Source organism: Diplotaxodon limnothrissa, linkage group LG17 (assembly GCF_057381915.1).
Source record: "Diplotaxodon limnothrissa isolate DT_005_m linkage group LG17, D_limnothrissa_male_GT1.1, whole genome shotgun sequence".
NCBI classification, from domain to species: Eukaryota; Metazoa; Chordata; class Actinopteri; order Cichliformes; family Cichlidae; genus Diplotaxodon; species Diplotaxodon limnothrissa.
This window is the reverse complement of record NC_140612.1, coordinates 23526548-23542818: the sequence shown is the minus strand read 5'-3', so window position 1 is coordinate 23542818 and position 16271 is coordinate 23526548. Positions and strand designations below refer to the sequence as shown.

Genomic DNA, 16271 nt, shown 5'->3' with positions numbered 1-16271 from the left:
TAGAATAGATCTTTATTTGGACAAAAACACAAGCCAAAAATACATAATCAAAAACTACTCAAGGGTGCCAAAACGACTGAACTGTTCTGACAGAGCGGAAAGTGCATCAGTGAGTCCAAGATACGATCAGTGATCAGTTGTATGGGGGAGGCGGCAAAACAGTCCAGTGGAGGATTTCGATGATCACGTGAATTCAGTCCAGTTTTTTGAATACAGAGCAAGAGGCAATACATGAACACAATAATATTATTAAAGAGTAACAAGACAGTAGAACATGGGAAAGTCTTTTCGGTTCTCAGTCAACATGACACGCAGTCTGTTTTAAAAACAGATGTTTAGCATTTTCCCTCTGAGGTTTCCACCTCAGAGTGATCTGCACACATCTTACTGAACATAAATTTTACAAGTTTGAACATCAGCACAATGTTTTCAGTTCACGTAGGCCATGAATTTGTGTGTCTCAAGTTTGAGAAGTGCATCAGAAATGTAGTTTTGCTCCATCTTTTCCCCACTAGGATGGTTTTGGAAGGGTTGTTTGGTGCACGGTCTTTTATTTTGAAAGATTACAGGATGCTCTGTACTGTTGCTACATCTGACTTGCTGTCCTCCTATTTTTGGCAACCTGTGGCATATCTCGTCTTGTGCCAAGGATTCAATCGGAGTTTAATTGAGGGGTCGGCAGAATAATGTCAGCAAACTCTTATTTTTAATTTTAAAAAACCCTTATTAATTAAAATTAAAAGTTTTTTGTTTTGTGTAATCTCTCAAAAACAAACACTCGTCATTTATCTTGGACATTGTGCTAAATTGGGAAGGGGGATCGTGTTAGAGTTACCATATAAAACCTGGGAGACTGAAATGATCAAATTTTGTTTGCTACCTTCATCACAGGAGGATGTGCAGGGCAACTTGAGAGGGTAATGTGACTGTGGCTTGAACTTGAGTTGATTAATCAGTCGTATAATTCTGATAATTTAAAATTTACTTGCTAAATAATTGTAAGATCTATTTGTTTCGGCCTGTCAGAGGAACCTCTTTTGCTCTGAGAACTTTGCTCTAAACCTGATAAAATTAACCTGAATACATGAACTGTTTACGAAAATCTTAAAGTGGAGCCTTGTTTGCAGTTTAGAGCTTGTATTTGCCGAAGTATTTCAAGTACAACTTTCTGCAGAGCCCCTAGAGTCCCTTAAGGTGCCATTTCCTTATCGTGCGCACAGGATTATTTATTATAAACTCCTACGTGTCTGTAATGAATGCATACAGCTGTAGTATAACGGAGAAAAATCTGCTAAAAAAGTTTTAGTTTGACCTAAGAAAGTTTTACGGTGTTAGGTAGTGGTTTGCAAGATTGGTCTTTGGACTGGAGGATGAACCTAAGTTTTCAGCTAACGTCAGCACTTGTTTTTACTCAGGGGAAATATTGTAAGGAAAAAAAAAATACTGTCTAGTCTGTTTTCTAGTTTTACGCAGATGGCTCCATTCATTAGATTACTGCTTTGAATAGAAACAAGTTTACTAATTGGTGCAAAATAAAAAAAGAAAACAAACCCCAAAACAACAACAACTAAAATTGGAGTAGAAACTTCTTGGACAGACTTTTGTATCATTAACTACACAGCAGGTCACATTATTTGTCAAACAACTACAATGAACAAAGGCATTAAAAATAAAGTTGAAATTCCGGTTTAGTTACTCAAAGTACCTGAAGTAAATCTATGCTGGCATCCACCAGTTAAAGAGGGCCTGATCATATAATCCTTATACCATAATATAACTAAAATAAATGGGTTATTTTTAAATTAAACTACCTTACAGTTGTTATGAAGAGTTAGATTAACGGTAAAGACCAGAACTGCTTTTTGTAGCAGCCTGTAAATGTGTTTATTTCTAGTGCTAAGTTTGACATTTTAACATGGGGAATCTATTGGGACTGCCTCACTTTTGAAGCCACCCTCAAGTGGCCATTAGAGGAACTGCAGTTTATGCCACTCACAGTGAGCAAAGTCATATAAGTGAATTTATAGTAAAATTTAAAATGAGTGCATGAGATAGGGGGGGGAAAACAGTCACACCTAATGGGAAAGTAAGGGCTCTGTAGCTTTCTCTGATAAATTCAAGTGTTCAACCATAAATTAAACATTTAGAAGAGTGAGTAGTTGAAAGGAATTAAAGTGATATGTTCAGTGCAAAGTAAGGCTTATATGAAAACAGGGTTTTAATTCATGGCTTGCCTCGTGTAAATCAGTTCTGAATAATCTGGCTCTCTTTCACACCTACTGACAAAATAATTGAAAAGCAGTCCAAACAGACAGTTTAAAAGGTGGGCCTCCTATCTTCCAGCAGCGCCATAATATGACCCCCACCTGATCCCTTCTCCATCCTCATCTTACAAAGAGACTGGCTCAGGAGGCCCGACAACAAGGCAACAACATCAGGAAAGGCTGAATACATCACTCAACGCAGCCTTTCTTCCCCAGCTTCCCCACATCCTTCGCAGTCTTCCTACTTCACTGTCTGCCTGAGTCTGCTGAGCCTCCAGCTGTGGCTGGTAAACATTTGCCGTGGGTCAAATTTATACCTGAGGGGAGGAAAATATCACAGGGTAGAATAATTAATGCTTGTGTGTTAATAGAGCCTGGAAAACTTTACTAGAAAGGTAAAAAAAAATGTAATTAATTAATTAAAAACTAATTGCTGACTTAAATAGAACTCTTGAGTAACAGGATATTTTTATTTTCAAGGTATTTATCAAGAAATCACAACTCATTACATGAAAAATACTGAAAAGTACACAGTAATTGTGTATTTATACAATAGCCATGATTTAAATAGTTTAGAAAAAAGTGAATGCACGGGATAAACATTTAAATTCCCAAAAGTGTGAGAGAATTTACATATAATTTTATTGATTAAAAAAAAAAAAAAAAAGAAAGAAAGAAAGAAAGAAAGAAAGGATAAAATGCAGATTTTTGCTGAACAGACCTCGGATCGTACACGCCGGGTGTCCGACATGACTGTGCGGAGCAGGACTGCAGCATCATCAGCCGGTGGTTCATCTTCTCCAGGACTTCCTTGTCAATGGTTTTTGCAATGTTGGTCAGCTGGTACGGGTCTGCAGTCACGTTGTAGACTTCTACGAAAACCTACAGAACATAGACATCTGTGAAATATGCTAATGATTCAAAACTGAAGAAACTCAAGGACATGCCATTCTCGATTTGACCACTAGATGCCAGCAAATCAAAGACTTTCAAAACCTGCACACAGCGCTTTTAAACGTGCTATACGAAGCATTTTTCACATGGTAAATCCTCTTTTATCACTAGCGCTGCAACAGATGTTAACTTAAAAGTGAGACATTCCCAACTGTCCCAGTTGCTTGACTGATTTCTATATTAAGGATATGTGCTCACTTTCTTACACAAAAATATAAAAAGGAGCACTTTTGGTTAGTTCAGCTTTATGAACTAACCGTCACCAGATTAATGCAGCACAGCTAAGTTGCACAGCTAATCGTAGCCATCTTGCCTAACATTAGTGCCAACAAAAATAACATTTGAATACAAATGTTAGCTGGCTAGCTTGACAAATTGCTAAAGACTGAAAATCAAAAGCAAATAAATACAATACTATACCTCATTGTCATCAAATTCGCAGTACTGCAGGTTGGAAGAGCGGGCGATGGTGCGCACACAGGCGTAAGTGTTGTTGTAAGAGTCCTCACACACACAGTCTGGGAAACACTCCTATAGAAAAAACGTTTGTTATTGGTGTTTAATTTTTGGTGCCGCTGAAAAACCCCAAAAAACAAAACAACCCACAACAACAACAAAGTTTTACTTCATCCCTGTTTCCATACCGACACTCCGGGACCCAGTAGCGGGCAGGCAGGGTCCGACTTGTTCCTGCCCTCGCCTTCGTACTCCACCAGGATGTCTGTTCTCCAACTGCTGCCGTTCATCTTCCCCTCCTGGTGACACACACAGATATGAACAAGTGTGACTTTAAATTTATTTTGTTACCTAATAATCGTTACTGAGTTTTGTTGATAAGTTGTCATTTACCTCTTATTATATTATTAGTAATGTGTTGATGTGGCAATTGATCAACATTTGATGATGTAAAAATATCTACAAATAAAAGGATTTATTTGTGTACTTGGGTCTGACTAAGCATATTAATATTCAACCGTCTCCTTTACCTTGTATTATAGACAACAAAAGCAGAACACAAGCTTAGTTTTCTCACCATAATTGGCAGAAACGACATGCCGTCCATTTGGGTCTTGTTGACGTTGTACCCGGCGATGTCCAGGATGGTCGGGCCAAGGTCAACGTTCGCTACCAACATCTGGAAAGACAAAAGAAACACTCAATCCAACAAATGTGGCCAGCAAAATGGATGCACCATCTCTAAACACAGATCCTGTGCATCTGTTCAAAGTAGATTTTTTTCCTCTCTTTGCTGCTTTTCCTCTTTTTGGGACCAACAGGAGGGCTCATGCTGCTACACTGAATATAAATCCACTAACAAGATAAAAACAGGATATGCATTTATTTATAACACATAGGTGACTAATATTTACTGCTTTATTACTTTTACTTTATTTAACCAAGAACTAATACCAAAAAAATCAATGGCAATAAAGTGTGAAACATCAATTAAAGTCAATGTTTTCTACCAGCAACAAGGATAATAATATTCAGCCAAAACATATGCAGGTAGAAGTAACTGCAAATGTTCTCAAACTTTCTGGATTGTGGGTGGTTCCACTGAGTTTCTGGTGATATGATGTTAATTGTTTCAGTTTTTAGCTCTCAGTTTACACCCCGATGTCCAAAATAAACTAAATATGTGTAAAATGCAAACAAAAACAGAATGCAGTGATCTGTGAGGGAGTTATAGATAACTTAAAGTGAATGGAAACTTAAACACTGGCCTGGATCTTGAAAGAATATAGCATCCGTTTAATTTTTATGATAGTAACGCTTTAAAAAAACCTATACTGGAACCATTTCCTTAAATATGTCAGAGGTTATAAGATTATAATATAGACAGAGAATATGATTTCAACAGTAACTGTATTAATAGAGGATCAGTGAATAATGATAAATACTAAATATTGATTAGAGAGCAAGGGCATCTCATCTTTCGTGTGTGTGTGTGTGTGTGTGTGTGTGTGTGTGTGTGTACCTGGCTGGTCTGGTTGGGTTTGATATTTGGTCCTCTGACCATGAGAGGAACTCTGATGTCAAACTCATACAGCTGCCTTTTATCCACTGGGAGAGAGAACTGACCTGAAACAGGAACAGAGTCCTTTCATTTTCTTTACTCTGCATCCAAAAAACAAGTCTCACGCACTTCTTATCATCTGAGACGTCACTTTTAGGTTGTGACTGAGATTTGGCCACATTTTCAACAGTACTGACAATTTTAAAGCAGTTTTGTTTCTCATGTTTTAAACCTTTGGAGGTATAAAAGGGTGGGAAACAATTAGCAGTGAGAGCTAACCAAACCCTACCACACTAAAAACCTTGTGAATGTTAAACTATCCTCTGAAAAACTGTAGATGTTGAAATAAAAAACAAAAAGCGCTCGCACAGACATACCTGTGTGATATCCATTATCAGAAGTAAAGAAGATGTAGGTATTGTTCAGTTCACCTCTGACCTCCAACCTCTTCACTATTTTCTCCACCAGGTCGTCCACTGACAGTAACGTTTGCCACCTGTAGGACGAGATAAACCGGGAATGAGTGGTCTGTAAGGGTCTACCTTACAGTATAAAGTGCCTAAGTCGACTGTCGTTGTGATTTGGTGCTGTAGAAATAAAATTGAATTGAACTGAAGCCTCGTAGCTGCATTCTGGATGATTTGCTGACCCTTTGTAGGACTGTTTTCTTGTCATTGGTCGGCTATAGCACAAACTAAGAGGTGTTCTCTGGGCCACTACACCAGGCTCATCGAGGCTGTAAAGCACAATGTGATGGTGGAGTCCAAGCAAAGGATGACAGACTCGGGGATGAAGCAGCTGATTATATTTCATGTCAGAAAAAACTTGGCCAATAAAATATTTACAGTGGAGAAACGTATAAATGGTATTTTTAAATTAATATGGACTCATTTAAGAAAGCTGGTGGCCAGAAAGGAGCTGCACACACACTGCTGCAAAAACAAGCTAAATCTGTGGGAAACTATGTTAAGACCTGAAGGTGAAAAGAAAGGAGGAGAATTAGGAGGATGTGAAAGGTGACAGAAAGCAGTGGTCTGGTAAGGAGCTGAGGAGGATGTTTCAAAAAGGAAATAAGGAAGTGGAGCAAAGAAAGAGGAAGGTGAGGAGGTGAAGCGACTGACCGTCCCCTGAAGGCATCATCCAGAAACCGAATGGAGGAGTTTGACATGGGAGTTTTAGCCTGTCTGATCAACCAGTGTTTGTCCTGAGGGGAGAAATGAAAGTGATCATGATTAGCAAGGTCCTCTTTAGCGTAGAGACTGATGTAACCCAACAGAACTTATTAACAGAGCGCTTTCTTCCATCTTACTTTGGAACCAGCGAAATTCAGCAAGAACTTTAAAAAAAAAAAAATTCTACCTTCCCGTGGACGTTGAAGTTGGGATCTCGGGGAGCTTTGGTGTTGTTGAAGCGTTTCTGGTACTGAGGTGCTGCCGTCCAGGGGGAGTGGGGGGCCGGCGTGGACACCATCATGAAGAACGGCTGGTAGCTGGTTTTATACTGGAGGAAGTCTAGAGACATGTTGGCCTGAGAACGAGGAAGAGAGTGATCACCCAAAAACCTTTACGGTAATTTATCAAGCAGACATGAATTCTGTCTTTTCTATTTTGTCCCTAAAAATGGAAGTGTGAACCAAAAACTGTCTTTAAAGTAACAAGATAAGGATGCTTTACATTTGTGGCTATATAAATGAAGTAAAGGACGGTGTGCAGTCATATCAAAGGTCTCTCACCAGTAGATCTGTCAGGTAATCTTTGCTGTAGTCGGCTCCGTGCTTCTGAGCCTTCCCATTCACTGATAGTGTGTAGTTGTAGTATTTAGAGTTTTTATCCTGGAAAACACAAACGACACGACTCTGTAAAACACTTCAGGTTTAAAGAGCCACTCGGATCATGTGTAAAGAACTGCAAATTATTACGTAAGCACATGTACCATCCTCTTCATTTCAGATTTCCCAGCCTTAAATCACACAGAATAAAACACCTAGTGGAAGAAATCATTTCCAGGAGTGTATTATATGTATGTATCTATATAATCTTGGTCTAAGAAGCTGAAGTGAATTTTAAGAAGTCAATATAAAAAGCCTGATATTTATTTTTGAACCATGCACGGGGTTAGGGTTAAGAAACCTGGAAACCTTCAGGGTTCAGAAAAAAAGTCCTCTTTCGCACTGACTAAAATTTTATTATTTTTCTTAAAAACAGCACTTACAACTGTTGCTCACAGCTGATCACATGAAGTCACCAATGATCAGAGACGAGCTGCAGTTCATGGAAACATATTGTTAAAAGTTCCCTCAAAGCATAGTGATAGTGACTCTGGTGCAGCGCCAGAAGGATTATTGGCTTAAACTGCCAAAATCATATAAATCGCATGAGTCTCGCTCTTTGTTATGATAAACTTCCAAGTCATGGGACCACGGCTCTAATCTGTGTTTGTTCATCCAGTGACAGTGAAGATAAACCAGTCTGCACGGCAGTCTGGACGTGACCTCTGACTTCTGCAAACCAGTTAGAGACCTTCTGTAAATCCACACAAATCTAACTTTAGCCTTTTTATTAGTCTGTCTCCTTATTTAGCCACATGACTGCCTACATTTCACAGTGGTGTGTGAGGTAGCTTCATATCAGATCTGATTTAATCAGAAATACACATTTTTGCAACATTAAATATGAACTGGGAACTCATGGAAATAATAAAACAAAGAAAAATATGGATAAAAAACAAACAACTTTTGTGTGTCAAGATGGTGATAAAAGTGAGACAGACATTCTGCAACCTCGCTTTAATAAAGAATAACCTAAATACAACCAGCTGAGTCAAGATCTCTATTGCAAAGTCATGGAGATTTAAAAATTACACATAATGCTCAATTTTCTGACCAATTTTCTGATACTGAACTTGTCCTATTTCCCATCAGTAGCAGGGAAAGAACTACATTGGTTGTACTGCGCAGACCATCTGAAGCTGAAGAAGATCATTAACCGCAGAATACAAACTGCACTTTATTTCCTCACTTGAAAGGAAAGAGTAGCAGAGAGTTAATTCGATACGCTCCCATGGTACTACATCTAAAACTCTTATATGTCCTTCTCCCCGGCATTAACAGTTAAGGTTTGCACCTTAGGAATTAAGGGATAAGATGCTTTGTAAATGACTTCTCTTCTGACAGATTTAATCCTAACTTTTCAGGGAAATTCGCAGTAAACATGATGGTTTTAGGATTTAAACAAGCCTTCATTTCCAGGAGCTGAATTTTCCTTTGGAGCAGCATTTAACTCAGATGTTGAACTAAATAAACTCAGTTTGATTGATAGCATCAACAGGCAGACGCCCAAAATGACCACATCATGTGACGATCAATACATCAATCACTGTTCACAGAGACAGACGAGCAGCTTTATCGCAGATGCAGAATTTGCTAATAGAAAACGGCAGCCGAGTCTCTAAACAAGTTCTCAGAAGAAGCAGCGAAGCCACAGACACTTTGGATTGTCTAAGAAAAATGCTGAGGAATAAAAGCAGTAATAGAAGAGCAGACGAACACAAGGCAAAATGATGCTGCAGTGAAACATGACAGCTCAAATTCACGGCTGTTTCTTTACTCTGGAGTTTAACCCTTAGGTTTATAAGACCTCTAAAGACAAAGAGGGCCAAATGTTCCTCAGACCACAGGAATTTGAGTTTCTCAGAAACTAGTGGAGTCAGTCCAACTTGAAATGGTATCGTTTTGAGATTATAGTTGCATGACTGTCTCCGACAATAAGGTAAGCTCTAAAACTGGTCCATGATCTATAAAAGCAAATAATGTGAACATTCAGACTTACCAGCCCGACCCAGTAACTCCAACCTGGAGGAATGTGCTCCACTCCACCAGCTTCCGAGTGCCCATACTGCAAAATAGCATAAATGTTGAGTATGTGCAGTTCTGCATGACGAGATGAAGAGAATTACCCTGCAAAAAAAATAGATGAGCACGACATATAAACGCATATGTTCTTCATGGTTTCCATTTCAGACCTCACCGCCACGTTTCAAAAAGATTTCCACCTTTCAGACAGGATCGATTTGCTCAGCAAAACAGTATTTAAACAAAATTTAAGTGTAAAAGTTTAATTTTTTGTTGAAATACATTTTGTTGAAAATCATTTATTTATTTGAAACATAAATGACATCACAGCTGATTTCCATGTAGAGACATTTGCAAGATTTTTAGTTATCTTCCAAATTCCCTGCGAGCCACACTGTGTGACATTGATCTACCTGATGTATGCGACTGTACAATGACGTGAATCATGCCGTGTTTATTCTGCAGGACTTGACCTGCCCAATCCAGTTTGAAAATGTTCTTTCATTTTCTGGTACATAAATGCTCAAAGACAGAGTGAAAAGGAGAAGTAGCAAAACAGGCCCAAGTGGCTTTTTTGGTGACACTTTAAACGTCCTAACAAACAGGACGTTCTGGTTCTCTATTTGACCATCTGTTAATCACAAGGGGAGATGTAACCTTCACCCTCAGATGATAGATCGTATGACTGCACATCTAATGACAGTCTCCTGAACAATGCAGTAAAGATGCCTCACTTTTATGCATCTCTGACACATGCATACGATTTAAAACTTCAATATATTTTATTTGAAATTACAATATAATGATATTTATGTACAAAGTTTACCTACTCAGAGAGAGGTATACTAGAAAAAGAGGCAACAAATCTGGTTCATACAGGAAAAATTAAATAAAATATAATGCAAGTAATTTTAGATATTGGATAACCCAAGTTATTTTATAGAAAAGAAAAACACATAATTATATTTTAAGTAAACTTAAGTAGTGCATAACTAATTTTACAGGACAAGAGATAAATGACACTGTACGTTTCCACATTTTAAGTACTGTAAACAACTGTAATTAGCTAATTTTCTGGAAATGTAGTGGTTAAAAACAAACAAAAAAAGAATATTCTGTGTTTTTCAATTCCATTTAATTACAGGGGAATTACACCAACAAATTATTTTTTAGCTCCTTCATTCTTCAGATAACAGCGCAGTACAAGAACAAAGGGGGACAACCTCTTACTAAAGGCAAGTCACCGATTCTGGCAAAAAAGAGACACTCACCTGGTTGAGATATTTCCCAGCAAAGAATGTCTGGTAGCCAGCGGAGGCCTTCAGTAAGGCGGGGAAGGTGTGCGGCTCCTCGCTCTTCTGCCAGGCTTTGCTGCTACAGTTTCCATCCAAGGTGTTGTTGATGACGTGGTGGTTGTGGGGGTATTTCCCCGTCAAGATGCTGGCACGACTGGGGCAGCAGAGCGGGCTGGCAACAAACTGAGGGAAAAAGACGCGAGACGAAACTGAAAGGATTTTCTTTAATTATATTTGACTTGTGATTCTCTACATGCAGCTTTTATGTAAAGTCATTTTAGATAATGCTACAAAATAATGTACAGACGCAAAGCAGGGCTAAAACGATACACTTAATAGTCCCTGAAAGCTGTATATAAAAGATGTACAAAATGTTGGGTCTGAAAAGTAAAGCTAGCGCAAAATGTCTTAAAATGTCGTTCTTTCTAATGGCCAGCAGGGGGCGACTCCTCTGATTGCAAAAAGAAGTTATATAGAAGTGGGCGAGAATTTTTTTTCCCTACTTGATTAATGTATTACCTTAAACACTTTCTCAATAAATTTATGGTCCCAGTTGGTCACGTCAAGTCTCACTTTATATTCATATGGTTATTTGAAATTTTATGGTCCTATTTAGTGTCCAAAAGAACCATAAAACAGGGTTTACTTTAGGGTTAAGCTACCTTGTGATTAGGAGCTTGCTGCATTAGCATGTAGCATATCTGTTTTTTTTGTTTTTTAAAACCTGGTCCTTCCTGCATTTGTGCCGTGAAGCTACGATCTCAGGTTTCAAAAGATTTCACAAATCAAATGGGTGATATTACAGTAGCTAAGTCCATCTTTGATATACAGTCTATGCTGATGACAAGAGGAACATGTAGGCAGTAGGGCTGGGCGATATATCGAGTTTTTTTTTAAAATATAGATATATTTTCATACGAGATATAAGATGTGACAATATCGTTTATATCGATATAGTCTATGTTACGTTATAATTATACTTGTGGAGCCGCAGGTTTGCCTCTCTCTCGTCCACTTTTGTCTCTACGCAACGTTACTCGGCCTCGCCTCTCCTTCACTGAACACAACTCCGCCTCCCCCATAGCTTCACCTGCAGGCAATGACAAGATGAAAGCGGAAAATCTCCGTTAGCGAGTTACCGTGCGTGGGGCTGGACGGCGTCAACGTGCTAACGAGCTAACCGCGCTAACGACATGCAGCCCGGAGGGGCTGCACGGCCTAAAATCCTTTCATTTTCTCATAAATCGACAGTGCGCCTTATGTATGAATTCTGGTTGTGCTTACTGACCGCGAACCGATTTTATGTGGTACACAGCGCTCAGCAATCTGTCAAAAAATGTTTTAATATGACTTTGCTAAGCTACGGAGCTGCACCGCTTGATAGATTGTCGGAGGATTACAGCTACCGAGGAGGAGCCTCGCGGAGTGATACGTACTGTGTGTGTATAAGGACCACAAATGGCACCTGTTCAGAGACGTGGTGCAGCTGTGAAATCTGTCTTTGTTATTACGCTCAGCGTCTATTAGTTTACATTTTGACTGCACAATTGTGAGCTTTTTGTTATGCACAAAAACAACATTGTTTTCTTTTATTTATGGACCATGATTATTTAATAAATGCTGATAATTTATTTTTGAGTAATTTCTTCATGTACATCTACGCTGTATGTAAATAAAAGTGCCCGTGTGACATCTGGGACACAGTGTGACTAAGAACTCTCTTTTTGTTCTTAACTTATGGCTTTAAAAAAAAAAAATCAAAAAAAAAAAATCGAGATATATATCTTATATCGCCATCCAGCTAAAAAATATCGAGATATGAATTTTGGGTCATATCGCCCAGCCCTAGTAGGCAGGCTATACTTACTGCGTTTGTGAAGGTCATCCCTGCGTCACCAATGAGTTTTTTCGTCTTGTTCAGTGGATTCTGAAAGGAAAACACATTTTATATTTATTTATTTATTTATTTATATGCGCTGACATTAATTAAATTACCTGCACTTAAACTCTTTGTTTGCTTTTTGGCCATCAGCAATAACAGGATGTAGTTTTTGTCCTATTGAGAAGGCCGCTGTCATAGAAACGGCTTTTTTTTTTTTTTTTAGACCAGCAAATATTTGATCTATTTGAAACAGTGCTTTCAGAGGGTGAAATGCTATAATAAATAACACAAAGTTTAGTTCAGCATTGGAACAGCAACACTGGAAAAGTAAGTAAACGTACATTCATCACATCTTCCCATTTATGAAATTATAATCAAGGATTTCAGATTAAATGCCGATGACTGGATCTCTCTTAGGGTTTAAAAAACACTTGTTATCAAAGGATTAAAAAAAAAATTCGAAACAATTTGAAGAAATGCTTCAGCTCTAACACTAAATCCTCAAAAAGTGCTGTCAGAAAACTGACAAAGTCTCCAAGAAGCCCAAAGCAGACTTGTGCATGTACATTGGGGATTGGCTCAGAAGGAGAAATTGAGGTTTATGACATGATTAATTAACTGAAATGCTTTAGGACTATATAAAACAGGAAGTACTTCAATTAAAACCACCAAAATCTGTCAAAAGTGTCAGCAAACTGATGTCTGAGACTGGTGGACAATCAAGAAAAACACCCATATGATCTGTGCTAAACTGGGCAATCAGCATTACCTCATGATCCCAATGACAGAGTCTTTTCAACTGCAAAGTATTTTATCCATTGTTGTACTATTCACCTTTATCTGTAGATCCTGTTTGAAAGCAGACCACATGTTTGCTTGTGCAAAGATGTCAATAACACCAAAGGTTTCCATGTGGTGCCCTCACTTTTTCACATGACTGTGGTCTCAGACAGAGCAGAGATTACACACCTCTGGAAAAACACTGAGCATTTTGTGCACTAATCAGCACAAAATAAATGGATTAACATACTGTGGCTCTGTAATATAACTGCTGCTACAACTGAAGGTGAATTCGTGTAATACTAGGTTCAGATACTCAGAACTGAAAAATTTGTACCAAAACAGCACAAAATAATCTAAAGTTGGACTCTTTACTCAAACTAAAGACAAAAATAAGGCTCAGCATGTGTTATGATTTTTTATTTTATACATAAATTTAGCATCATGTTTAAATTAAGCTGTTCTTTAGGTAATGGCAATATCTATCAGTAGCTTTATATTAGATGTGGCTTGAAAGTCACCAGTGTGATGTAAATTTGATCAAAGTCAAGCATCAACATGTAGTCAGGAGTTTTTGGACACACACAGGTTAAGAGTAGAAATAAAGGCACATGATCTGCAACAACTCCTGACCTTCATTGATGATGTAACAACATTTAACCTGCGAAACACAGCAGTTTAATGTTTTTGGATGGCATATCTACAAGCTATCAGTCTGAGTACATGTGGGTTTGAATCAGCAGATGAAACGAGAAATAAGAAAACCTACAAGTTTTTTTTTGTATGTATCAGCAGTTTTTGTTTTGATTATTGTCTCACATCAGTTACTTTCCGCAGTGACTTTACAGAGTTATGTTTTACTCTTTTAAACAGCAGTGTCCATTAAACAGCATAAAGACCAGGAGTGGGTCAAAAAAATATGAACATTGTAGTGAAATCATTAATCACACTAATTTCTGAATAAAAAGATTTTCCGTTCTTGGTGTGATAGTGATGCCAGATTTACCATGGAGGGGTAAAAATGATCGGAAAGTGTCTTTAAATCAGTTGGTTTAATTTAAAGATGGGAAAATAATGTTGTTGCCGAGGTTTTGTGCCTTTCCCATCTGTAAACTGTAATGCACGTCACATGATCACAGGTCTATTTTGCCTTTTTTTAAAGACATCTTGGGCTATTCATTACCTGTTTGTAAACAAATCTCTCATGAAATGAAAGTAAATGTAACCTAAAATAATGGCTTATGTTCTACACATTTTTAAGAGGGGTGTGAACCTGGCATGATCTTAAAATTTGGCAGTTATTTCTTTCGCACTCTTACCTGCAGAGGTGAATCTAAAGAAGGGCACCGCATTTACCGCACCTGGTCTCCATGACATTTATTTTAAAACTTTAAGTTGCTAACTAATCTAGCTCTATACTGCTAATTTAATTATTTTAGCATCGTTTTTGGGCCAGTAAAAGCCTGATTTAATGGGCCTGGAAGCCCAGTGGGGAGAAATGAAAGCTGGTCAGTTAAAATCATTTTATACCTTCTGTAAGCATAACACTTCTTTCTTTTTAAATATGTGTATAAATGTGCATGTAATAGTTTAACGGGCCTAGCCCACTTGAGATCAGATCGTGCTGTTTGACAGACCAGATTTAAAGTGTTTACTTTGGGATTATTGTAATTATTATGCATTACCATTACTGTCAGACTGGCTATTATAGCACAAACAACTCATTTACGTAGACCCAGTCTTTATAAACATAACATCCTCTGGCTGGCTAAAAACATTTCTTCTAGATTTGTTTTTTAAATTATAATAAAAACATTGGTGGTGATGGATTGACAAGCCTGCTGACTCTGTCGGATGCTTGCATGATGTTTGCTGTCAGGAATGTTAGCTGTCAGCTTTATCCGATCTGGTTTAATGTCATTAAAAAAAAAGACAATGTCATGACTCTCAGATAAGCTCCTACTGACCAGACCCCCGATAGCGACGTCCAGGTCGTCGGTGAGGATCAGAACGATGTTAGGTCTCCGGGAAGAGCTGGCCCCGCTGCTCCCGCTTAGGTGGCTCCACAAAGTGACGCAGATCAGGAGAAAGCTGAACATCTTCGGCCCGGAGCAGCGAAAAGAGCCCATTTTCTTCATCCAGCTACAAACTTCTGAAGCAGAGTGTCTCTACCATCCACGTTGCGCCTTATAACAGCGTGAAATGGAGAGGCCGCTCCTCCGTGACGGCAAAAACACAGGCACGAGCTCAACCCTGACTCAACGCTTCCCTGTTTGCTGGCCACGTGGTGTACGGAAGCCCGCATCATTTGATTTGTAGGCGTGTACCAGTGACTGTCAGTGGCGTATACCCGCCCCTCATGACTACAGCTTTTATTTTATGCTTTAATTTTCTTTCTTTCTTTCTTTCGTCTATCTGTAAAAAAAAAATACAATTCAAGAGCAATCCTTCAATTAACTTCGCTTTTTAAACAGATTTGCTTCTTAGCAATCAAAATATAGCCAAAGATTTTATCGTACCAGACTGCGATAAACATTTAGTTTCTACTCTAATGCCAAGCTGACGTCAATTCAGAGATTTCTTTGTGATCACCTCTTATGTAATCAAATCACCTTTTCAAAAATGCACATGTTTATTACATTTCTATGAATCTATGAAACGTAAAAATTCAGAACAGTTTCATATGAGTTTTTAAAAATCCGCATTTGGGGCTGGGTTGTATACATTTCACTGCTGGGACATATTTTTGATTGCATTATTATGTTTCTTGTATCAGTTAGCATGAAAATCAACCAGGCTCAAGAGAAATGTACATTTTTAAACAAACACAAGATGTGCTTTTTCATGCTTATTTCATCCTTTACCGTGACACTGGGCTGTTAGAATATGAATATAAGTTACAGATCATTGAAATTTGCCAAGGTAAAAAAACAAAACAAAAACAAAACTCCTGTAAGCTAGACTCACATTGCAAGGATTTTGAAAAATCTAAAGACCTGAAGTTATTTTTATATGAAAGGAAAGCTGTGAAAGATTCACTGCTAAAAGATGGGCCTTGTATTAAAATTTGGGTAAAAAGTATATGTTTCATATCTACTTCATTTTAGCCTTTATTTGTTTATTTAAAATAAATGTATCAATACATATTGAAAAGTTGTTTTTTTTTAAATCTTTATTTATACACATATTGAACGTTTAGAGGAGTCACATTACGAATTTCCGTGCAAAC

The 16271-nt window shown here is 38.0% G+C and overlaps 1 protein-coding gene across 1 annotated transcript; it reads right to left on the bottom strand.

Annotated features, from left to right (window-relative positions):
* On the bottom strand, positions 1-15315 carry gnsa (glucosamine (N-acetyl)-6-sulfatase a). The gene is made up of 14 exons (XM_085375338.1): positions 15010-15315; positions 12248-12307; positions 10357-10563; positions 9063-9128; positions 6968-7066; positions 6595-6762; positions 6357-6439; positions 5613-5731; positions 5197-5300; positions 4252-4353; positions 3863-3973; positions 3639-3749; positions 2986-3146; positions 1-2581 (listed from the first exon to the last, which is right to left on the bottom strand). The coding sequence occupies exons 1-14, from the start codon at positions 15178-15180 to the stop codon at positions 2506-2508; spliced, it is 1638 nt and encodes a 545-aa protein (XP_085231464.1). The 5' UTR covers positions 15181-15315; the 3' UTR covers positions 1-2505.
* Positions 15316-16271: the final 956 nt, after the last annotated feature.